We start from the raw sequence: 24944 nt of genomic DNA, 5'->3' as shown, positions 1-24944 counted from the left end.
TCACCCCTGGTGCACCTTTATGGCGATATTTCGAGACGGCGTCCACCTATAGAACTAAAGCCCACTCCCTTTTAAAATACTCATTAACACCTTTCGTTTGATACCCATATTGTACAAACAAATTCTAGGGTCACCCCTGGTCCACCTTTATGGAAATATCTCGAAACGGCGTCCACCTATGGAACTAAGGATTACTCCCTTTTAAAATACTCATTATCACCTTTCATTTGATACACATGTCATACAAACACATTCCAGTGTTTCCCTCGGTTCATTTTCCTACATGGTTATTTTCCCTTATGTTGTCACCATAGCTCTCAACTGAGTACGTAACGTTCGGGTACAGCCGAACTTAACCTTCCTTACTTGTTTAGTATAAAATCAAGTTATCGTGTTAACGGCCGAGCGGAAGGACAGACGGTCGACTGTGTATAAAAACTGGGCGTGGCTTCAACCGCTTTCGCCCATTTTACCTGAAAACAGTTATCGTCATAGAAGCTTTTCACAAGGATTAGTCAATTTTTGTTCGAATTATGGCATCTAAAGTATTCTAAACAAATTAAATGAAAAATGGTGGAGCCACACCCATTTTGAAATTTTATTTTATTCTTGTATTTCGTTGCACCATATCATTACTGGAGTTGAATGTTGACATAAATTACTAATATACTGTAAAGATATTCAATTTTTTGTTAAAATTTGACTTAAAATTTTTTTTTTAAAAGTGGGCGTGTTCGACATCCGATTTTGCTAATTTTTATTTAGCACATATATAGTAATAGGAGTAATGTTGCTGCCAAATTTCATCATGACATCTTCAACGACTGCCAAATTACAGCTTGCAAAACTTTTAAATTACCTTCTTTTAAAAGTGGGCGGTGCCACGCCCACTTTTCCAAAATTTTACTAATTTTCTTTTCTGCATCATAAGGTAAACCCACCTACAAAGCTGTATCGCTTTATCCGTCTTTGGTAATGAATTATAGCAGTTTTTCGGTTTTTCGAAATTTTCGATATCAAAAAATGGGCGTGGTTATAGTCCGATTTTGTTCATTTTAAATAGCAATCTGAGATGAGTGCCCAGGAACCTACATACCAAATTTTATTAAGATACCTCAAAATTTTATCAAGTTATCGTGTGTACGCACAGACAGGCGGACGGACGGACATGGCTCAATGAATTTCTTTTTTCGTCCAGATCATTTTGGTATATAGAAGTCTATATCTATCTCGATTAGTTTATGCCGTTATAGCATACGGTAACCTACGGGTACCGTTATGCGAACAAAATAAATATACTCTGTGAACTCTGCTCAGCTGAGTATAAAAATACATAAATTCAAGTAAGAGGGATATACTTCAGGTCTCGAAAAATATGTGATTGTTCGTAGCATTCTTCGACAATGTAACTACATATCATGGACATTATTGTAAAATTTTGTAACGAAATTTGGGGGATTCTGATTATTTTGCACCTTAATAATTAACTCCAATATTCAATATTTCAAAATGGACTTTATGTAGATTACTTTGGGAGTAGTACTTCAGAATTATACTCCACATCTAATAGCGTGTTTAAATCAAACTGACGAGTTATTCCTAAGCTGCGCTGCTTTTATATTCTCTGTTGCCTCGTTCGCATATTTCTCCTGTATCTCCTGCTTGGTAATTTAGCAACATGCGTGTGTATGTGAGAGTAACAACGCCTGCACTTAGTTGATGACTACATATGTGTATGAGAGATAATTTCTTTGTTTTAAGCCGTTACGTATGTGAAATATTCTTTGTCGGCTTGTATGTGTGCATGTATATAAGTGTGGCTGCTCGCTGTTTTTGTTGCTGTGATTATTTACTATCAGTATAGAGATGCCAATATTTGCCACAATATGAGTGTTCAATTGTGTATTCTCGTCAAGGGGGACTTTCATCGGCAGCGTCTGTCCACCACAATATACGGCTGCAAACTGCCGTCTGTCTTGGATCAAGAGGCTATGTAAACGTGCAAGCAATACTTTCATCTCTGCTGGGCGGTTTCTGCGCTGGGCATGGGACCCGCCACTTTGAACCACACTTCAATGAACAGAGAAATAAGGCATCGGATACGAAGGCAACTTAGAACGGAAAACGACCCCACAAACGTTTAAAGGAAACTGATTTAAGGGCATGCATTCTTAATGGGATTGGTTCGGATGCCGGCTGATTGATGCCCTCGTCAAAGCAAAATCCGTCATCACCGCCATCCAAGAAATGCGGTGCATAAAAATGGCAAGATATCTATCAACCAATGTGACATTTACTGGAGTGACCATGCAAATATGCGCAGTTTCGGGTCGGATGCGTGGCGGGAGAGAACTTTGTCGCCAAGTACTGACGTTCAAGCATGGGGACGAACGTTTCGCCTCTATCCGAATAAGAGAAAAATTGTTTAATATATCATTCATCTGCGCCCATACACCAACAAATTAGAAGGACGATGAGGTGAAACTTGTTCCTATGAACGCTGAGAACGCACATACGAGCGTTGTCTCGGCCATGATATAAACGTCATGATTGGCGAATTAAACGCCAGGGTGGGCAAAGAAGGTGTTTTAGGCCCCACAGTGGGAAGGTTTAGCCTACACAATGAAACCTCTCCTAATGGACTCAGGCTGATTGACTTCGCATGTGCTCGAAACTTGGTCATGCCGCAATCGCAACAGACTGCCAATTATGTCATAAGTCAACTCTCACACCTGCTCTCTGAGAGCACAATTCAACCCGGCAGAATACAGGAGCAGTGGAAGCATATATTTCTAAAGCACTTTCCAACACCGCCACGAAAAAAATGGTTACCAGTGTGTGAACACCAGCGTGTGTTGAAAAGAAAAGCGAGGCGCCTTTTCAGGATGAAAGAAGCAGAGGCAGGAAGGAGTGAGCGGGACGAGCTTGAGCTGCTGACCACCAGGAATAAAGCCAGAAAATTTTACCAAAAAATTTTGCTATAGGCGATAGCCTTGTAACCAATGTCCACAGAGTACCTAGATTATGAGGGGAAAATTTCTTTGCTCTTTTAAATGGAGACAGCGATGTACCGCACAGGGATGACGAAACCGATCCCACCAATCAGATTCTTTGCAAAATATGGTCGAACGATTGCATGCCCGACGATTGGAATCTAAGTGTGCTTTTCCCAGTCCACAAGAAAGAGGATCCTGCAAATTGCGCCAACTATTGCGCAAACAGCCTTCTTAATATCGAATATAAGGTCCTGTCAAATATATTTTTTTCTAAAAATAGTTTCGCTCTGTACGTTATTATTAGCTCTCTCGAGAGTTTGTATGTTCCTTTCACAAAATATTTTCCACCAAATAGGAGACATGCATGGCGTTAGGTTACCTTTTTCAAAAGTTAGAATTTAAGAGTGCAACATTAAGAGGGTAACATTTTTTCCAGAAAAGAAAATGCCATACGTCTTTTCATTTATAGAGAGATTTTTTTTTTAGAAGCATAAGTGAAACCAGTCTAATTACGAAAAAGTCTGTAAAGGCTGCGCATTTTTCAATAAATAAGTATTAGCTCACTACCTGTTCTTTCTATTTTAACAAGAATTCGTGGAAGCCTGCGTCCTTTTTAAATATTCAAACACATTTCAGAAAATCTGCACACGAACGTATTCATCGCTATTTTTAAATTATCGTTTGAATTTTCATCAGGGACGGAAAATATAATTTTTTTTTTCGGAGTCGAAAAAGTCCAGGTCAAAAAATTGTCTTAGGTGAAAATGCTTGAGTTCCCAGGCATCCCTATAGCAATATCATGTCGAATCATGCATCCTTTTTATTTTTCGAACTTTTTGTTACTTTATACTTTTGAGATCAATGCCGGATTAAATAGAACACTTTCAATTTTTAATTTAATTTGTTTTATTTTAATTATTCGTCAATATTTCGAATTCACTCTGAAGTCATCATCAGGACTGAATCTTCAAGTGCGCTTTCAAACTTTTTCCATAAGAGTCCAAATATAAAAAAAATTAAATCTGTATTTTTATTTTTTCAGTCCTATAGAACTAGTTAAACTCAAACTTTTAAAAAAAAATTTTTTTTAATTCGGATAAGCCGTTTCTTTGTTATCAAGCCGGACTTTATTTTTAAAATTCCGAGTTTAAATAGTTGTACCGGACTCAGGTTATAAAAATCCGAAAATAATTTGTATCTTGATCCAAATATATTAAAAGTTCAAAATTAATAGTTTTGCAAGGAATTTTATTATCCCTACGATTGCACTGCTCTACAAAATTAAACTTTTTGCATTACCCTGGATCGCCACTATTTTTTTTTTTATTGGCTATTGTCCCCTAATTATAAAAATGGTCGAAATTTAAAATTCTATGGATACGTTTTTGGTTTTTTTTTTTTCTAAAATTGCTTCTTTTGAAAAGGAAGATCCATTGATTTTATCTCTGGAACGGGTTGACCGATTTTGTTGGAGAAAACAGCATATAATAGCAAATGAAATTACCTTAAAATTGTTTCAATAAAATTTTTTTAAATACTTATTGGTTTCAGAGTTATTTGCATCGCATTATAAAAAAAATCGATTTTTTGTATTAAAAATTTCCATTTTTTTTTTTTTTTATTCTTTAATTCGTAAAAAATCGAAAGAGACCAAAACTTACAACTTTTATTAGATGATCGTAAAACTGTGAACATTCAAAACGGTAATATTATTAACAATTAAGTGAATGAAGGCAAAATACGTATTTTTAATATTTTTGTTTATTTGACTATTTAAGATACCTTTATTAAAGAAATTCTACAAAATTTAGTACTTGAAATATTTAAAAATATTTTCTACTTTTTGCTTGTCTACTGTAATTTTTTTTTTTTTTTTTTTTGGCCAAGCTTTCCAAACAGTCCAGTTATATCATAGCAAAAACATATATAGTCTTTATTCTATAAAAACAAGCATATGGCTTATGTCGCTCACGATAGGTGGTTATCGTAACCTGCTTTTCTAATAAATTTCTTTCTTTTAGACGGGATGCAAGTAGTTCTGACTTATCTTTTGGAAGCTCTAGGTCTCTTATAAGATCGTTTAACAAGGACTGTGTCAGAGGCTTTGGGCAAAATCCATCTGATACGCTGGAGATTTTTGAAGACGAAGAAATAGGCGATGGAGGAACTTCAGTATACGCATTATGTTAATTTTCGGGACATGGAACTACATCTGAATCTTGCACGGGACTTTTTTTTATTAAGCATATAGTAATAAGAGTAACGTTCCTGCCATATTTCATCATGATATCTTCAACGAGTGCCAAATTACAGCTTGCAAAACTTCTAAATTACCTTCTTTTAAAAGTGGGCGGTGCCACGCCCATTGTCCAAAATTTTACTAGTTTTCTATTCTGCGTCATAAGTTCAACTCACCTACCACGTTTCATCGCTTAATCCGTATTTGGTAATGAATTATCGCACTTTTTCGATTTTTCGAAATTTTCGATATCGAAAAAGTGGGCGTGGTTATTGTCCGATATCGTTCATTTTAAATAGCGATCTGAGATGAGTTCCCAGGAACCTACATACCAAATTTCATCAAGATACCTCAAAATTTACTCAAGTTATCGTGTTAAAGGACAGACGGACGGACGGACATGGCTCAATCGAATTTTTTTTTTTTTGATACTGATGATTTTGATATATGGAAGTCTATATCTATCTCGATTCCTTTATACCTGTACAACCAACCGTTATCCAAATCAAAGTTAATATACTCTGTGAGCTCTGCTGATTTTCATGCTTTCAAGCGTGTCTCTATGTGTTGTCATCAATGTCATCTTTAACAATCCACCTTTTCTTCTAAAATAAAAATTTTTTACGTACAAATTTTAAATGCAACAACAACATTTTTTGTTATTTTTCCCTTAAAATTTTCACATATATTTCTGCTTTTTTTCTAGTTTATTAGAATAATTTTGTCAATGCGTGCGAACGATTTTGCTATCAGTCCCATATCTCTGTTCCTGAAATGCTGCAACCCAACAAACATTTTCGGAAAGCTCATAGCAAGGAGTCCGATAAGTGTGAGGGTCCTCAACCGGCCTCATAATTTTAGTTTACTGTGTACCATATTTTATACCGATCCATCGATTCTTATTCGAGTTATGGGTCTCCAAGCGCAGGAAAATACTTCGCTTAAAAGAGCGAAACCAAGCCTTTTAATAGAAAATTTTACGACCTCTTTCTTAATTGTATTAATTGAATTGTACAAACAGTAGAAGAAAATAAGTTTCCTATCAGAAAATTCCAGCAAGTTGCTCCAGTTCGTTGTCTTAGTGTTTCTAAGGCCATTTGGCCGGACATCATCAATGAGTGCAGATGTTTGTATAGACACCATAACTGCAGCCCTCTGGTTGTCTTCCATTTTCGCTCAGTAAACATCAAGTCCGCGCGCAATGCGCCCAGGGACCTATGCTACAGTGAGTTAAATGACCCCAGGACCAGCGCAATGCCAAAGGAACCCCACTTGTGGTACCATTTTAGTGTGTTGAAGCTGGTTGTAGAACGCGCAGCATCATGAATCTTTTTGTCCCCATCTAACACCTCCCGCGCTGCGTCCACTTCTTCTTCTTACTTCGTTCAAATGCTCCCCTTATTTGAGTTTTCTGCTTCGGCGCAGCTTGCATACTATATGCTAAATGCCACAGGCTATATGCCACAAGTCATACTCCCAGGATCAGTGTACAATATATCATGCGCCTATTTCTTTGTTTTGAATGTGAGGTCCAACCCACCTCCGTTATGGAGATACGCGAAGCACCTTTCAATCCTGTGTCCGCACATTTGTGCTCTGACGTTGCAGGAAGACCAGCACATGTTACCATTTTACCACACATGGGTTGCATAGCGTGACCTTTGGAATCTTAGGGATAAGCGTTCTATCCATCTTCTTTTTTATAGGCTTGAAACAACTTACACTAGCGATCACAAGTTGTTGCTCCCTATCGCCCTAGCCACAATGTATCACTTCGTTTTATGGAAGCATAGTAAAATGTTTTATCTGGTTTGTCCTTATACTATGAACACATTCAGCCTTTGTGAGGTCTTTATTGATCGGCCAGCTCAACCTGGTTCGTCCTGGCCAAGGTACTTAGCAGCTTCTATTCTGCACCTTTCCGTAAACAGAAGGAGATTGATATTATCCAGGTGCTCACTCTCTAGGTCGGTTGAATAGAACCGAGAAAGTTATCCCTGCTCTCTCTGATTCTTAATCTTCTTATCTGTTCGAACTTATATGACCACCGATCCCTTCTACTTTCCCCTTTTTTAGCACTGCAAGTCTAATAATCCGGTACAGCTTATGGTACTAGCCCCGACTACATCGAGAACGATTTTTTTACCCTTCAAACATTCGGGCATGTAGAGTTTAGCCGCGTCTCACGACAGACATGCCTATCACGGATATATTCTTAGCCCCTTAACCCGCTGGGGTTGAATAATACTCGTCGTTTTCAGTGATGGTATTACAGCGGTGGCAGCAGTTTTATAGTGGGTGGTCAAAGTGACAGGAGGCGACGGAGCGCATACCAGGACGGAGGTAAATTATACCCTTACGTCCTTCTATTCGTCTTAGCTACAACTTTCTCAGTAATTCATGTTGGCCATATGACCTCGTCCAGAGGAAGGTATTCATGAGGCTAAGTCGAAATGCAGCCGTATACTCCCGCTGACTGCAAATGATCCGGTAGGCATACTTCGTACATACACCACAGGTTAAGCGGGGTAGGTCACCAATATCCTGTAGCCCTCCTAAGTGACGGAACTGCATAGACTAAAGCCCCTGCATATCTTTTTTGATGCAGTTCTTATGTTTGCTGGGATACCAGAGCCAACATTGTTCTATACAAATTTGTGTTAGTGATTTTTGAGCATTTTTAGTTGTTGTCGGCAGTATTTTTGTTGTTCCTATTTACACAGAGTTTGTTTGTATTAAAAATGCTTTCCAATTCAGGTGTGTTGATTTGTTCGCTGGCGCTAACTCAGTTTGTGTGTGTATGTGTGAGTAACTGTGTGCGCAAATATACGCTTCTGTGCATTGTTGATTTTACTCCAATGTTATTTTAACGAAACCATTTGCATACTGGCGTCCTTGATTGTATATTCGTATATGCCAATGTATGTGTGCGTGTGCGTGTGTACATGTTTAACTTACGTAGTATTATTGCACTTTTGTGTGCGCACGAAACAGCGAACATATTTTATGTTAATGTATTCATATAAACATATTTACTTATATAGGTATGTATGCGTGCAAGTGTATGTTAACTTTATTTTCATTGTGCATGTCCCGCGGGTTGTTGTCACAGCTTTTACTGTTACTCTGCGTTTGCTGTTGGCAATTTGCATGCTTTTATGCCCTCAAAGCGGAACCCGGACATATCTGACAATTTGCCTGCATCATCGATGGTAGAAGGTAATGGCACACACATACACCCACAGATACATATGTTCACATATCCTGTGGCATTATTGGGTAATTTAAGATTTCAACATACGATGTCGCAAGAGCCAGGTCCAAGTCTTGTATTCGGGTTGAAAATATGTGTTAACAATCGTCGGATGAGATCTCTTTTGCTCATGATGACCACGGAAAGCGTTTTAAAGATTATGAATTTATGGAATATAATTGGCATATCCTACTTTTGCAGGAGAATGTATAGTTGCGGACGGGTATATATCCACCTGAGGACAAAGACTTATATCCCAGCAATTCAGGAGGTATGATGGACGGTGTAGTTCAGGGCACTGCTGTTGACGTCGTGGTGGGAAAGAGACCGAGCATCTCACCGTGATTCACAGCGCTTATCTGCACTCATGTACCAATGGGATCGACGTCCATAAGGATTTATTGGACTAACCATGACTTCAAATTAAAGCTTCATGACTTAATTGTAAAGGGCCAAATAAGGAGTATTTGATCCTTTGGTCGAAAATCCAGCTTCCATAATTAAACATCTCGTACGAGGATGAGGTTAATCGACTTCGCTTCTGTTCAAAATATGGTTTCAGTACCAGGTTTCAGCATAAAAAGGAGAACCAATCTAAAAAGTGTTTCTATCGGAACCCGTCTATCGGGCGGTCTCCACTCCGCTGGAGGACCAGGTGGAAAACGATTTAAACTCCCTTGGTGTGACCAATTGGCGCTAGTTGGCAGAGAAAAGAGGCGACTGGGGCGCCTTGATGGACGGCCATAACCGTTTAAACGGTTAAGCGCCAATAAAGCAAGTAAGTAATCTAGTTGTCTGGTTGTCGCTTGATCATAACACCAATATTCTGATGTGTGCGCTCTATGAGGGCTAAACATCATCTAGGACTATTACCTTCTGGCACCAAAGATACACCTCTGTGCCGGAACGAGAAGGCAAGCAGCCCCAGCCGAGGTGATTTGCTATAAAGGATGTGTTATTACACTCGCCAATTGGTCGTTGTTTGAAGAGAAGGTAAGATGAAGAAGCCTGCGCTTAAGGAGGGAGCATACAAAAGCCAGGAGCATGGTCGTCGAAGAAGGTGCATGAAAAGAAACACAAAAACACTAAAAGGCTTTTCCAACAGTAAAAAGTCGAAAGGGCAGGATCTTCGAATAATTTATAGGGGGATTAACTTAAGGGGAATGGCCATAACGACAGTTGACTATATGACCACTTCAAATGGTCACAAAGTCAAATGAAATTATGACCATATGAAATGGCTTCAATGTAGAACTTCAATATAATATTGTCAACGATATTGACGTTATGACCATTCTGCTTTTCCGAAGTGGTCATAAAGTCAACTCCTTTTGTCTCAAGTGGCCTCAGGGTAACTTATTTGGCTTCGCACCTCCACGTGTTAAAATGTGAGCAACTCCAGAATTACAGTAATGTTTTATTGGTTTCGCTATATCTTTGTTCAGTCGAATATAAAGGCACATTTTTTTTTTCAAATCCCACTTTAGAAAACACTCGGATAAAAAAACTAGCCCAATAAGGCCCTCTCTGAGATAAATAGAACTTATTCAGCTAAAAATCTGCCTTTGTTACAGTGCAACATCGGATTAAAAGCTGCTCCGATGATGATTCCTTTGGAATAGGAAGAACATATTCAACTTAACTTATCTTGTTTTGTTGATTTTCCGACAGAGTGGATAAATGATGTATATTGGAACGATTTTCCGTCATCCCTTGTCAAATTTGGTTCTGAGGCAAACCGGTTTCGGCGTTGTGCCATCATCAGTGTCGATTTTCGTTCTAATCTATCTATTTTCAATTCAACAATAAAATATATAGACAAATAAACGATCTTGGAATGGGAAGCCCCACATCAGCAATTCTTATGAGAGTGTTCATGCAAAATCTGGAAGAAAATTACGTACAGGAGCTGAAGTCCAAATTAGGCGTGTAATTTTATGCTAGATACGTGGATGACATAATATGCGTTTTAACTACTAATAACGAAGAGTTTGTACTGGAGTACCTCAACAAGCAGCACGGAAATATAAAATTTACAATGGAAACCGAAAAAGACGCAGGAATCAACTATCTAGACCTCACGATAAATATTGATAAAGAAGCCAAAATATTTAACTATGACATATATAGAAAGTCAACGGCCACCGACACAATAATACACAATACCTCAAATCACCCTCAACATCATAAAAATGCAGCATTAAGGCACTTGGTATATAGACTTGAAAGAACACCTCTTACAAAAGAGGCATATAAGAGAGAAATTGAGGTCATATGTAATATCGCTACAAACAACGGATATAAAAAAGCTCAGAAGGTCAAAGGTCAAATGGAGAACCAAAAAGAAATATTGAAAAAGAAAATAACAGCTGGACGACTATGACATATACTGGAAAAGCAACATATAAATTGGGAAACTTCTTTAAAAAATGTAACATTAACACAGCATTCAAAACATCGAACAATCTAGGGCGAAAACTAAGAACTAACACTAACTCAGAGGATCCGTTTAGCAGACAAGGCGTATGCAAGCTTACCTGCGGATGCCAGCATAGTTACATAGGACAAACAGAACGGCAAATAAGAACGAGGTTCAGAGAACAGATTAGAGATTACAAAAAAATACGGAATCCAAACATTATACCCGAGTCTAAAACTTCGCGAATCACATGGTCGAGAATGAATGTTCCCCAACAAACATCAATAAAACAGTTAGGGTTCTTCACATACAAGCAAAACGCCGACGTATCAACGTACTCGAAAACATGGAAATCTACAAACAGAAAACATTCGACGGTAGAATAATAAACGAACAGATAAACACAATATTGGACCCTTAAAACTTGTTTACAAGAAACAAGGTAATCACACAGGTACAACAGAAAAACACACAACAACAAATAAACACAAAACAATTAACACACGAAAACAACAAACCCACAAAGAAAGTCAAACGACGAAAATTACGGATTTTTACCTACCCCAGTCAGCCACACAAAAATTAGTAAACCACCCTCGGTTTAGAATGAACACACAGCACATACACATAACTAAATATACACAAACATCAATTTTTGACAGTACCTTCTCATGTACCTACGAACTATAAATACAGGACAAACGACAACAACAGATCAGAACAAAAATCGACACTGATGATAGCACAACGCCGAAACCGGTTTGTCTCAGAACCAAATTTGACAAGGGATGACGGAAAATCGTTCCAATATACATCATATTCTACTTAACGTCTAACCCATCCTGCGGAAATTCTTTATTTTTGTGCTGATCTCAAATTTCTGTATAAGGTTATGTTCCCTTTTCCGAAATGGTCATAAGGTCAAACGCAAAATTCTCAAATGCCCATAATGTCAAAATAAAAAGACCATAAAGTCATTTGACATTATGGCCATTTGAAGTCATCATAAGTTTAATTGATGTTAGGGCCATTTTTAGGGGTCATTACTCCAATTGACCTTTTTTCCGTTGACCTTATGTCACTTCACCATATCTATAGCCTCCCGATCTTTTTGCGAAGCTCTACTCTTAGCATTCATGTGCTAATATAACACGGATAACTTTAATTTAAAGTTAAACTTTCTATTACAAAGAAAAGCTTGTGCATTGTCTGCAGTTTGCAAAAAAACAAAAAGAAATCTGATACGAATGGCGCACTTCAATAAAATTTCAATTGCAGAATTGGTCAGTTTATTTGATTTTTCATATGACAACACAAACATATGCACATTTACATAGTTGAATGACATACCAAAGTTTTATACAAAGTTGTGAGAGTAGGTTATTATTCAGTTGAGCAGAGTTGAGAAAAGTTAAGTCGTATATCCCAAAAGCTAGAACATGGCGCAATTTGAATACCAAGCCTCTTACACATATAAGTATTTACATCTACATACAAACATCAAATATCAGTCTGCTATTACCCATGTATGTAGATAAGTATGTAAGGTCTAGGATAAGTCAGTAAAATCTGACTTAAAAAAAGAGCTAAAAATGGCATTTGCTAAGAAATCAAATAAAATCGTGTAAAGCAACAGATGTGAGAGAACTGGAGGGACAAAAACTTTCCGATACAATTTAAATATTTTCCAAGCTAAAAAATATAGTTTATGCGTCGCAAGGTGGTCATATGTTAAGCGCATGCAAGAACTTTTATTATTATTTGGATAGCTGAGTTTTGGTGTTATATATGGTTGCCATTGACGGTGTTTTACGATATGAGTGAGCCATAAAATCAGGTTGAAATTTCGTATATTGAGCTATAAAAAATGTGAAATTCGCACAGCCTTTAAACTTCTGCTACACCCAAAGCCGTTGGCAATTACAAAGTTCCCTGCAGGAAATGAAACACCAACACGCGGCGTTATGACATTACCTTGTATCAAAACTATCTTCTCATAGCTTTTTATAGCTAAATCATATCCATTTGTCCAAAGAAAAGATGTCGTAGCGTCAGATTTTCCTTCCATTCCTTCCTAGATTAGATCTACCTCTTTTTTTTCGCGATCTCCTCCAGAATTTCAATACCAGTTTTTAGGTTAGACGAAAAGGCGCAAAGTGATATTTTCTCAGTCTGTCGGTCTATTTCCACAGTTTAATCAGCAATATATTCCACAGCTTCAATAGCAGAAGAAACCTCTACTGGAATAAAATTGTGGACGGGCTTTTCAGGATTACTGGAATGGAAAGGTTAATTGATATACTCGCGAGCTACCATAGCAACTGCAGTAGAGCTGTGCTATAAGTCGTCAGAAAATACACTGCAGTGGAGAGGTGCATGTGAAATAAATGAAAAACCGACGGCAATCCGACAAAAACTGCCATCGGATAGCCCTGCAGAAACGTGCGGTACTAAAATAGACAAGCATCAATTGCCAGTATACAACTACAAAAAGAAATTTTTCGGAAAACCACAAAGCAACTTCAAAAACTGTTTTGAATTAAAACAAGAAAGAGAACGCACAAACCAAGAAGAAGAAGGCGAAGGAAGCAGAAAGACGCATTTGGACAAACAAACGCACGACGGTAATTCTGATCAAACTCACTGGCTGAAAACTTAAAAAGACGTCCTAACGAACCGCCATAAATAAAGCCTGGCGACAAAATTTAAATTGCTCAAGTCAACATCACACCACTAGGGACTCTAAAGACCCAGACAGATGGGTTCAAGATACTTGTAACTGTTGCGAGGAGACTGGGCATAAACTCGAACAGTACAAGCCCGCAAAATACCTGCTTGTGTATGGAGCTAGACCTGGTTTAAAAAGCTCATATGCCGGGCTCAGGGAGGTTTGTAGTGTACAAAATCCACAAAAAGCCATGACGGTTGGCAAAGCAATATACAAGTACAAAATCCATAGAAAAATTCCTGACGTAATTAATAAGCAACAGAAAACTAAGAAGTTGACTTTGCTTTTACGCCTGACTGTGAGGCCCCTACAATAACAAAAATATGCAGAAACGATCACGTTTAGTCCCAATATTAGGATACTATTATATTTTAAAGCCATAACCGCGTACTTAACGACCTTTAAGATACCAGGATGGGAATAAACAATACTATACAACGCGATGGAGAAGCAGAGCTTTGTAGACATTACGCAGACACCACCAATAGCAAATGGAATGCATTGAAGCTACACTCTTCACTGTTTGCACAGGCCATAACAGTTATTTATTATGTGTATTACCATACAGGGTTTTGATAAAACCATACCAATCCTATCTTTCTGTCATGAAAAGCTCTCAGTAAAAACTCATCTGCCTTGCAGATGCCGTTCGCATTCGGCATAGAAGAAGTAAGTTCCGTCCCGCAAATGGGGCAAGCCAACGTCGAAGAAGGGACAGAAAAACTAAACAAAGGGCTTTAAGGGGCCGCTATTAAGGTAAGGATTAATTAAAGATTTACCGATTTGTTATCGAAAAGTTATAGATTTGCCGTCAGAAATTTCTTGCTTTTTTATTTAAAAACATATATCTTTTACGAAAACGCTATCGATAAATTTATCTAACTATTGATAAATAGATAGTTTATCGAAAAGCTTAAAAAATTGTATCAATTTATTATCGGCGTAATACCAATTTGTTATGGGCAATTTATCGGTTTTTTTATCAAAAAGTTATTGATTCACTATCAAAAATTTATGGATTTCTTATTAAAAAGTTATCGATCTGATATTAAAAGGCTATCGATTACTTATCGAAGTGTTGCCAATAGTTTTTTGACCTATTATTCATTGGTTTTTATGAAACAGATACTGATAAAGTTTCAGTATATACCCGTCGATAACAAATCTGTAAGAAAACAGTAAGAAGGCGATGACTCGCTATAACGATCCGATAACTCGACGATAATAATCAATATCAATAATAAGCCGATAGTGAATCAAAAATGTGTCTGCCACGGTGTCTGCCGGACGAAGCTCTGCTCAAAAAGTCCAAGTGCCCTTTTCAGCAATGCAAATTTGTTTCCTATTGGGTTCAAATAGAACTTCACTCACACATACATATTCATTTATGAGTTAATGTTTTAAAATATGTATGTGAATGTGTGAGTTTGTTTGTAGCATAGAATGCATTTCCCCATAACAGCTTTTTCAGGTGTTTTACCCAACACTTATGCACTCATTCATATATGCATGAGATATGCTTGAGCATTATTCGAAAAGTTAAAAAAAAAGAAAAATTGACAGTGAAAGCTGTCAGCACAACACACGTACAAAAAGTTCATAAATCACCCAAAAGATGTATGACAACGAAAAAAATTTGCATTAAACATAAAAAATGTATGCATGAATTTTAATTTTTTTCAAACTTTTTTGATTTTTGTGCGAAAATGAAATATGCGAACGAAAAACAATTAAAAATTAAAGGAGTAAATAGATATGAGTGTATGTATATGTGTGTGGCACTTTGGTATGTATGTAGTAGTGGCAATAATGGGAGTCAACAGCTCCTGCAGCATTGAGTTATGATATCATTCATTTATTAAAAAAATGTTGAAAAGAATTTCGGTGCGTCTACAAACACAGACTCTAAAACTTTGTAAAAGTATGCGCGTTTTCATATACATACATTTGTATGTATGAGTGAGTGAGTGATATGTGGTGGTGTATTAAAATGTATAAAATATTTGTATCACAATCTCATTGCAAATGCAAATTTGAGTCAACGCAAAAATAAAAGCTAAATAAATATGAATCTGCCAAACAAAAGCTCCAACATCTAGATTTTAATAACTCAATGTCAACGTTCATTCATTTTAGACAAAAGTCGCATCGCATCTGGTGACATAGTAAAGATAAACTCTGCTAGGCTTTTTTTATTAAAGCTCAACATGAATTATTGAAAGGATCATGTCTACCTCATGCCACCGAAATTGTACTTGCTTGTGGTTTATTAGCAGCCAAACAAAACCTTCTTGATTATGAACGGAAATTAAAACATAAGTAAATTACTCTCTGCTTGAACCACTGTCTGAGGGCGAAATGAACTCCACCTTGGATACATAGACCGCCTAACCACAGCAGCCTTAACTTTAATTTATAACATGAGTAGTCACACAAAATGAAGCATTCTTCAGGTATCCTTTTTGAAATGTTATTGGTATCTATTTACTACAAAGCAATGAGCTGTTGGTAACGTTGTTATCGATAAACAAACGACAATATTTCGATTCCAAATCAATATCTTGTCGAAAACAGAGCGATAATGCTTCGATAATAATCTAAAACTCTTCGGGATCAAATCGTTAAGAAATGCTTAACACTACGATAAAAGATTAATAGATTTTCAATAACGAGTAGATAATTTTTCTATAGTAAACCATGAAAATTTAAAAAAACCAAAAGATCGATAACTGTATGAAAACCGATAGCTTATCAATAAAGTTTGTTATCAAGAATAGCTTTATAACATTTCTATAAAAAATCTAGAGCTCGTCTAAACCCCATCGATAATACGGCTATAAAAAGCGATAACAAATGCTCTAAAAATCGATAACTTTTAGAAAAAAAAATTGATAACACGTCGAAAACAATGTGATAACTGATTGATAACTTTATTTCTCGTTAACAAACTGTTCACACTTCGATAACAAACCCGTTCCGTTTTCGGTTACGGTTGCGGCTTCTCTTTGTTTCATCCAACACTTTTTTCCCTTCGCCTTTCCTCTCACTAACCTCACTCATCAATAATAGCTTTATAACATTTTCATAAAAAGTCAATAGCTCGCCTATAAGCCATCGATAACCGGGCGATAACATACCGATAACAAGTGGTATTAAAAATCGAAAACAAATTGATAACACGCACATAGTCCGTCGAAAACAATTTGATAACTCATTAATAACTTTTTTTCTGTTTAAAAAACTGTTAACACTTTGTAGTTTTATATTTCTCACGCAGATATTCGCTTAATAACTTAAAGCTAATTTCAGCTTTAGAGACAACAGCTACCACTGCACAGCTACCATCCAACCTAACCTAAATCTACATCAATTCTAGAATCGAGGATTTTTTTAATGCAATTTTTTGTTCTACTCCTTTTGTGCGGCCGCCGTGGTGTGGTGGTAGCCTGCTCCGCCTATCACACCCAAGATCTTGGGTTTACGCCCCGGGCAAAGCAATATCAATATTTTACAAAGAAGTTTCCTCAATAAGAAGAAAGTTTTTCTAAGCTGGATCGCCCCGTGGCAGTGATTTGGCTAGCACTCCCAGTGTATGTTTGCCATAAAAAGCTTCTCACTGAAAACTCATCTGCATTGCAGATGCCGTTCCGAGTCGGCACACAACAAGATATCGTTCGTCCCGCAAATTTGTAGGAAAATTAAGAAAGAGCATGACGCGAATTGGGAGAGAAGATCGGACTAGATCTAATCGAATGTAAATCGTGCGAAATATTATTTCATTTATTGGTTTTTACTCTTTCTGGAAGCTAGAGGCCTGAACTTATACAACGGATGGATGGCATTTCAGACCAGAAAGTCCGAACACATAAAACGAAAAGGCTACCATGACTCCCCAGCTTTGAAAAACTACATGCTTCAACTGTATACTTTACCAAGGCAAAAAATATCGTTATGAAACTATCGATATGTTGGGGAGTCATTCGTGCTCCTAACAAAAAGATTTTAATTGGCATCCGACAAACTGAGCAACCACTTTTCGATTTAATAAATATTATTCTGTTTCAAATGTATTCAGTGATTTTACACCATTCATAAGGAATATAAATAAAGTATGTAATAAGTAATTTACACGTCATGTTTAAATTGCGTATGCGTGGTTTACATATGACATCTGCCCAAATCAGCAGCCCCCACTAACTATGCGCATAACAAATTAGCGCACTTCAATTTTCAATGCAGAAAAAAAACAAAAACATAATCAAAAATCTTCTAACTTACCTATATAAATGTCCACATCATTATTGCCATCATCAAAATGATCAACATGACCCACAATGGCCTTATCAGCAACGCGAACATCATTGAATTCATTATATGAACTAACGGGCAACAACACAACATCGGTGCACGCCTCCGACACATTTTGCTCCACAGCCACTTCATCCAGGCCATTCAGGTACGTTTCAAGTAGATAATTTTTGCCCAAATCACGCTCGCGTGCACGATGCTTTTCCTCTTCTATTTTAGAAATTTGTCGCTCCTTTTCCCTGTTTGCATGGCAACGTGTGTGTGTGTGAGGGTGTGTGTGTTATATATATTTTCATTATGTGCATACATCCATATGTGAAAAGTGCAAAATGAACATTCAGGTAAAAATAGGGGAAGAAAAAATTTAAGCAAACAAAAACAGCATGAATGAGTAAACATGGCATAAATAAACAAAATATGTAACAGCATAGAGAATTCTGTTTAAATATAAATAGCATACCGTTACTTGCAAAAATGTATCGGGCGAAATTAGGTTGCTACGTATATGAGTATGTGCGTATTTCAATCAAATGATTTTTCTCATGGAAAGATGGTATGGGTAAAAAGATATTTCGGAGAAAACGAAATGAAAAGAACACAAAAAATAAAAAAATCTACCTTCTTATAAATACACCAGAATATGGTTCAGTAGTTTTCTGCGCCTTGAAGTATGTTCTTATTTATTAAATTTATTGAGTTATTTGATTTTGTGATTTTCTGTCGAAATGCGTAGACCTTCTTTAAAAGCCTGAAACCAAAAGAAGAATCATTATAAATACTCAGTTAGGTTAAATTGAACTGGCCAGTCAAAAGGCGGTACATAGACTGAATGTGTCTATCGTGTTATCAGAATTTGTTTGACGACCAAACGGAAGAACCCCAATCATGTGCCAGGACTAATGTAATAGAACAACTCCTTCCGCATGGCAAACACCAGCAGTTTTCTAGAACCTTGCTTAATTTCTTCCTACAGATCTGGCAACTCTGCCGTCCATTGCAGTTGGAACCTTCACCTGGCGTGCATATGACACAAATATAGAACGTGCTTAACGCCAGAAAGCAGCGTCCAGTTAGTATGCCCATAATGAGCTTTAAGTTTTCTCTCTTCAGAGATATAAGCCACTTTGTGAGTATTTTAGAATTTGCCCATTATCTTAGAAATTTTGCAGCTCCGCATTTCTGTCTACGCCTTTCTTGCTTGATGGATCATATGCAACTGCTATCTCTCTTTGATTTCTCCCAAATGGATTGGGACGTCTAGCTTCGATTCAGCGAGTTTTTCACACTTGAATTGAAACAGTAGCTAAAAAATTCAAAACGCTTTGATTTTTGCAGAATAAACCAATTTGAAACCGTAGCCGCAACCATATGAAACTGCTTCAACTATCTGATCTCATTACAAATTTCAAAACAAAAGAGGAAGCGTTAGAAACGGCTAAACTTTTAAAGCCGTAACCATAATCGAAACCGTAGATATTGGAAATCTTCTTCTTTAAAGAGAAACCGTAACCGGAACCATACGGAAGCAATATTATGTTTTGAAATCGAAATCGTAACCGTTTGAAACTCTTTGATACTCCGAAATCGATACCATTACCGTTTGAAATCATTTCGTTTATTTCAAAGGGAAACCACTTATCTTAATAGAATAAATAATAACCGAAACTGTTTTAAACAGTACGGAAACCATATTATTTTAAAACCATTTCACTTTTCAAAACCGAAATCATTGAAACCGTTTGATTTTTTACTAACCAGAAGCGCGATCGTAACCGATTGAACGCGTATAATTTTTCAATACCGTTAAGGTAATCGTTTTAACCGTGTTTGTTTAAAACTGCACCGTTCGAAACCATTTCAGTTAACGAAACCAAAACAGTAACCTATAGAAACGGTTCCTTTTTTTGAAACATAACCGTTTGAAACCGTCTATTTGTATAAAATAGTTTCCAAGATCTCAGTTTTCTGAAACATTTTCATTTCTCAAATCGAAGATTCGAACCAATTGTATCCGTTTAACATTATACTTAAACCGTTTTATTTATTATAATCTAAATTATAACCGTCTAAAACTGGCTTATTTTTTAAAATTAAACCATAACCACTTGAAACCGTTAAATTTTTCATAATTAAAATCGGAACCCACTAATTAACCTCAACTTTTTTAAAACCGAAAACATTACATTTGAAGCTAATAACTGTTCCCGTTATGTGGACACTTGTATTAGAGAAGCACTGTTCTACTTATAACGCCATGAGTTGTATTTAAAATCAACCGATAACTATATATATTCTTCAGGAGTGACAAGGAAACAGCACTGCTTGTTCGAACTACGACGTAGTAAGGTTAGGTTAGGTTGAACTGGCCGGTCAATTAAGATCTCACATAAACTGAATTTGCCCATAGTATTGCCAGAATTTGTTTGACGACCAAACGGTAGAACCCCCGTCGGTACAAGGATTTATGTTATGTCTTCTTAGCAAATACTAGAAATTTTCTAGGACCTAGCTTAATTGCTGCCTCTAGAACAGGCAACGCTGCCGCCCCAAATGTGTTAGTTTTTATCTGCTTGCTCACACGCATATTGGCTGAACACCTATTAAGCTCTTACATATGAAATGATACAGCCGAATGAGGTATTTTTTTTTAGAAGTTCGCACAGAGGTTTGGTTCTGTTGCTGCACAGTCGTTTAACAATTTTTTAATTTCTGTGACGATCTTCTTTCCGTAGAAATGATATTTCAATCTTTTACCTGGATGGAACTTATATTCCTGTATCCGATATCAAAGGGAATACTTATCGCAGCGTTAAAGGTACTAATGAATTTCGAACAGTCTGTCTAATTGAAGTTGATAAAGCATTACGATTCCAAGATAACGAAGGTAGCTGGCCGGCCAAATGAGGGAAGTTATGGCAGATAACACGATACCAAATCACTCGTCGGCTGCCAGTCAAAACAGTTGGTTGCAACAGAGTTCTGAGAGGCCCCTTCTATTGCCATTAAGTGGCAAACTTGAGTTCCATCATTATCCAGGAGATAGGGAATATTTGTATGTTCATAATTTTGAGGTCGAAATTGCTTGACTGAACAACTTATGCATTAACGTAGTAAGGAGTTCAAACTGTGTTCTAGGAAGCGGGTGATTATGAATGTGTGTACTGGCTGCCCCGATCTCAACTCTTTTAGTATTTGAAGTGGATATTATACCCAGTGCAAGTTTGGTTATCTAGTCAAGCCTATTTTTTTCCAGCGTCAACATCTGACCATCCAAACGATTTTTCCGATTACTTATTAGATTATTAAGGAAGAATCCAATTCGCTCTAGAATTTAAGAACTGGCACGCAAATTTAGTTGGTGAAAGACTTGTTGCATCCCTCTGTAATCCCTACCAACCAACAGACGGTAAGAGCTTGCCTGTGCTTTTGGATGCGTGGCTCGGTGGCATGACCCAACTTTACGAGGAGCGTTTGCGGATGCTACTCGTTGAATCTGCTGTTGCCTATCAAATCTGTTCATAAATTGAGGACTTCAGAGTCGAAAGTCAACAGACCCGCAGGATCAAGTGGTAAATAAAATAAAGCAAGGCAACGGAGGATGTACAACAATAAAACAGACCGCTATATTTCAATAAACTCTCGATATATGGTTTTGCAGTTACAACAATTGAATCACCTGTGCAACGAAGGTCAGGCCATTTAAATTCATTGATGATGTGGAATGCTTTAACTAAAGAGCGGGCCTCAGGAAGGCCCAAAGCGGAAAAAAACAAAGAACCACTAAGTGAGAAAAAAGCAAGTGAATGGTGAATGAATTAATCCCGTTATAGCCGGTTTTATGCAACCACAATTTTTGCACATTGATATAAGCATCTGCGGTTAAGAACCAATGGCCCGGTAATTGAAGAATTTTGAAATATCTGCGGCCTTATCAGTAACATTGTGATAAAGCAGCTAGGTTTCTTCATAGAGTTTATACAAGCTCCATAGCAGCCGTTTTGGAGGCAAGCAGTTTTAAAAGTATTAAGAGCCATTGCACCCTGGGGACTACAGCATCTCTATGACCACTAAAAATTGTAGACGTATCCATTCCTGTTGCTTCTTCGGAATTTACCTGCAGTCCTTTTCTAAGCACTACCATCTGAGTTTTGCAAGTAACTGTATGTCAAATACATATCTACACCCACACTTTGCTTCATATAAATAGGTAAAATCTTACCTCAAAAGGACCAACTGCCGATTAATGGTTTCATTCTGTGCTAGAATAATTTTCAGTAGCCGCTCATTTGCACTTCCGCCTGCCTCTAATCCCACACCCACACCTGCTCCCAAGCCATTAAGTGCATTCGCTACCTCCAAACCATCCGCATCTCGCAACGCATGTTCAATTAGCGCGGGGAGATGCTTACCAAAACTTTCTCCCGCACTACACCACTTGCTATCATTACCATTATGCGCACCATTATTCAGCGTGTTACTAAGTCCAGTGAATGCGGCGACGGCACGTTGTGATACGCGTGGATGTAATGTATTCGCTTGTGCAAGCCAACTTACGGTGGCGGCTGATTTATATTTACGCCGACGTAAACGTGCACTACGTGAACTACCCACCGGACTACCCATACCACTATCCTTATCCGTAGAGAGTAATGAAGAGACCTGCGTGTTTAGATGGAGCGTTGGCGAGATGAGACGACGTTGCATTGTAGTAGGCAACGCAGTTAAAGCTGTGCCGTTGTTGGTGTTTGAGTTGATGTTAGTGTTATTACTGTTGATGTTATTGGCGGCGGAGAGGTGACGTAGCAGCAATTCACACTGCAAGGATTAGTTGTTGGTCGGTTAGTTGAAAGAGGTCGAATCGTTGACGTTGATGATGAGGTCGCAGTTAGTGTTGTGGTGTTAGGTGGTTAAAACATTTTGTTTTTTGATGATGGGCCGGTTGGAGGGCATCCAAATAAACGATGCATGCCATACATGCGTTTTGTTGCATCCATGTGTGCGTGTGTGTGTATTTGTGTGCGTGTGCATATGCAATTGAATGGTTTGCCAAAGCGCATTTCAATGTTGTGGTTGCATTGCATTAGCGTTGTAGTGTTTTTGTTTTTTTTTTAATGTCATGCAAGTAAAAAAGAGAAAAATACAGAAAATGGAACGGAAATATTGGCTTGAGAAATTGCAGAGTTTAATTTGAAAGTAAAAATTTTGCGTGACTTAACACTTAAATACTAAACAAGGATTGCGTTTCTTACAAATTTTAATTCCACTTACAACAACAGTGTACTATAGAATTAACAATAAAAGTATATAAAGCGCCCCAACTTATAGGCTCTCGAGTGGTAAACTCAAGTCATCAATGGTGCCATCGGAAATTTCATAAAGTTTTTCAAACATAATTTGAATATTTTGCAAAAATAAGCAACGGGAAAAACATTTTTTTAATATAACAGAGGCATAGACAGATGTAGGAGGAGGTAGCAGTTTTGAGCAATGATCGCACGCAATTGGCTCTAAATAGCTCATAACAACATCACTTTGGCTCCGTATGGCTCTCAACAATACATAAATCGAGTTTGTTTGAATAATGCGGAACATTAGCCCAACTTGCTTTTTAATTGCGTTTACTTTTTTGTTTTTTTTTGTATGTACTTTTCCAAACCTAGATGGTGTATTCCAAAAAAAAAAATGGGATTATTGAACCTTCTCCCTCGAAAATATACTTCTAGAATCAACAACTTTGGAGGTGATATGCTAGTTGGTGGTACTCCGTCCACATCCTTCTGGTAAATGATTAGAGAAGAATGTCTTTGATCGACCCTTTTCACGCTCTATGCAATCATAAATACTAAATTGAATTTAAATACCATCTGGTCGGGCTCTCCACGTGCCAAACAGCAAGTTATTTGGCTTTCCTATACTCAAGGACACACAAACGTGCTTTTGATTCCAAACAAGCCGAGGATATAGTCACTGAATGAATGCTGTTCGTTTATCCCAGAATAAAAGCTGTTTGGTTGTCACTCAAGCCGCTAGGATGGGTGTCGGATCTTACGGTTACTGTGGGGCATCCAGATGTATTGAGGAGGAGAAAATCGTACAGCATCTGCTGTCCCATGTCCGTTAGTAAATGACAGACGGCTGTTTTCTCTCAGTCAACCAATTAGCAATAAGCTGGAAATAAGAGTTACATCTAAGATTACTGGCACCACAAAGCCTTTCGAGCTGTTATTGGAGGTACAACGTTAGAGATAGAGACCTTTTATGGTATCGCAATAATTCCCATCTTCAGTTCCTGGCTTGAAAAGTAATTGCGATTTGCTGACTGGTCCTTCCAACTTAACCTAACGTTTTGTTAAAATCAGTCACCTTATTATACACAAAGCGTTCAGGTCTCAAAACCTAATGCCCAATTTTCGTAAAATTACTTCCATAAAGAAGGGCAACCCATTAAGACTCTTTTGTCCAATACAAGCCCACTGAAATTAGTATGTCTTATACGCACAAAAGGCCTGACAGCTGCCGGTAAAGAGATTTCATGACTCCAACTCGTTTCACTTCGTTTAAGCAGCTGATGTTGTCAAAAATGTTCTTTCGTACATCATCATAAGCTGAATGCCGTTAACGTTCGACTATCCAAATAAACAGCTGAAAGGCTGGATTCATTCTGTACCATTTTTTCCTGAAACCCTAATGCAGTGTGACCTGTGACATTTTTCCTACAATATTAACAGGGCTGAGAATCAACATAACTCTGCGCCAAAAGCAAGTCTTTTTAATTTACCCTTTTCTAAAGAAGCGAGGGCTTCCGCTTTCCGTTGATTACGACTTCTACACAAATTGAGAATAAAGTTTCCGTCATCTCTGTCAAACTTGATTGGGATGCCAACCAGCTGCAGCATTGTGATATCCTGCGAGTTATTTTCATCCTCGGTCCTCAACCCCGCCTAAAGTTACTTTCATGTACAATTAACTTTTGATTGTACGATCGGGGTCGTGAGCTGATT

The 24944-nt window shown here is 37.5% G+C and overlaps 1 protein-coding gene across 1 annotated transcript in view; it reads right to left on the bottom strand.

The window, feature by feature from the left end:
* The window catches only part of LOC137254399 (serine-rich adhesin for platelets), a 168180-nt gene that overhangs the window by 21395 nt on the left and 121841 nt on the right, over positions 1 to 24944 (bottom strand). Inside the window, exons 3-4 of the mRNA XM_067792029.1 lie at positions 22163 to 22758; positions 17914 to 18182 (exon numbers count right to left, since the gene is read on the bottom strand). Of these exons, the coding sequence (XP_067648130.1) occupies positions 17914 to 18182; positions 22163 to 22758 (865 nt within the window). The remainder of the gene's footprint in view (positions 1 to 17913; positions 18183 to 22162; positions 22759 to 24944) is intronic.

This window comes from Eurosta solidaginis, chromosome 5, assembly GCF_040869045.1.
Source record: "Eurosta solidaginis isolate ZX-2024a chromosome 5, ASM4086904v1, whole genome shotgun sequence".
Classification (NCBI taxonomy): domain Eukaryota; kingdom Metazoa; phylum Arthropoda; class Insecta; order Diptera; family Tephritidae; genus Eurosta; species Eurosta solidaginis.
Note: the sequence above shows the minus strand (reverse complement) of the source record. Positions and strands in the feature narration are given on the sequence as shown.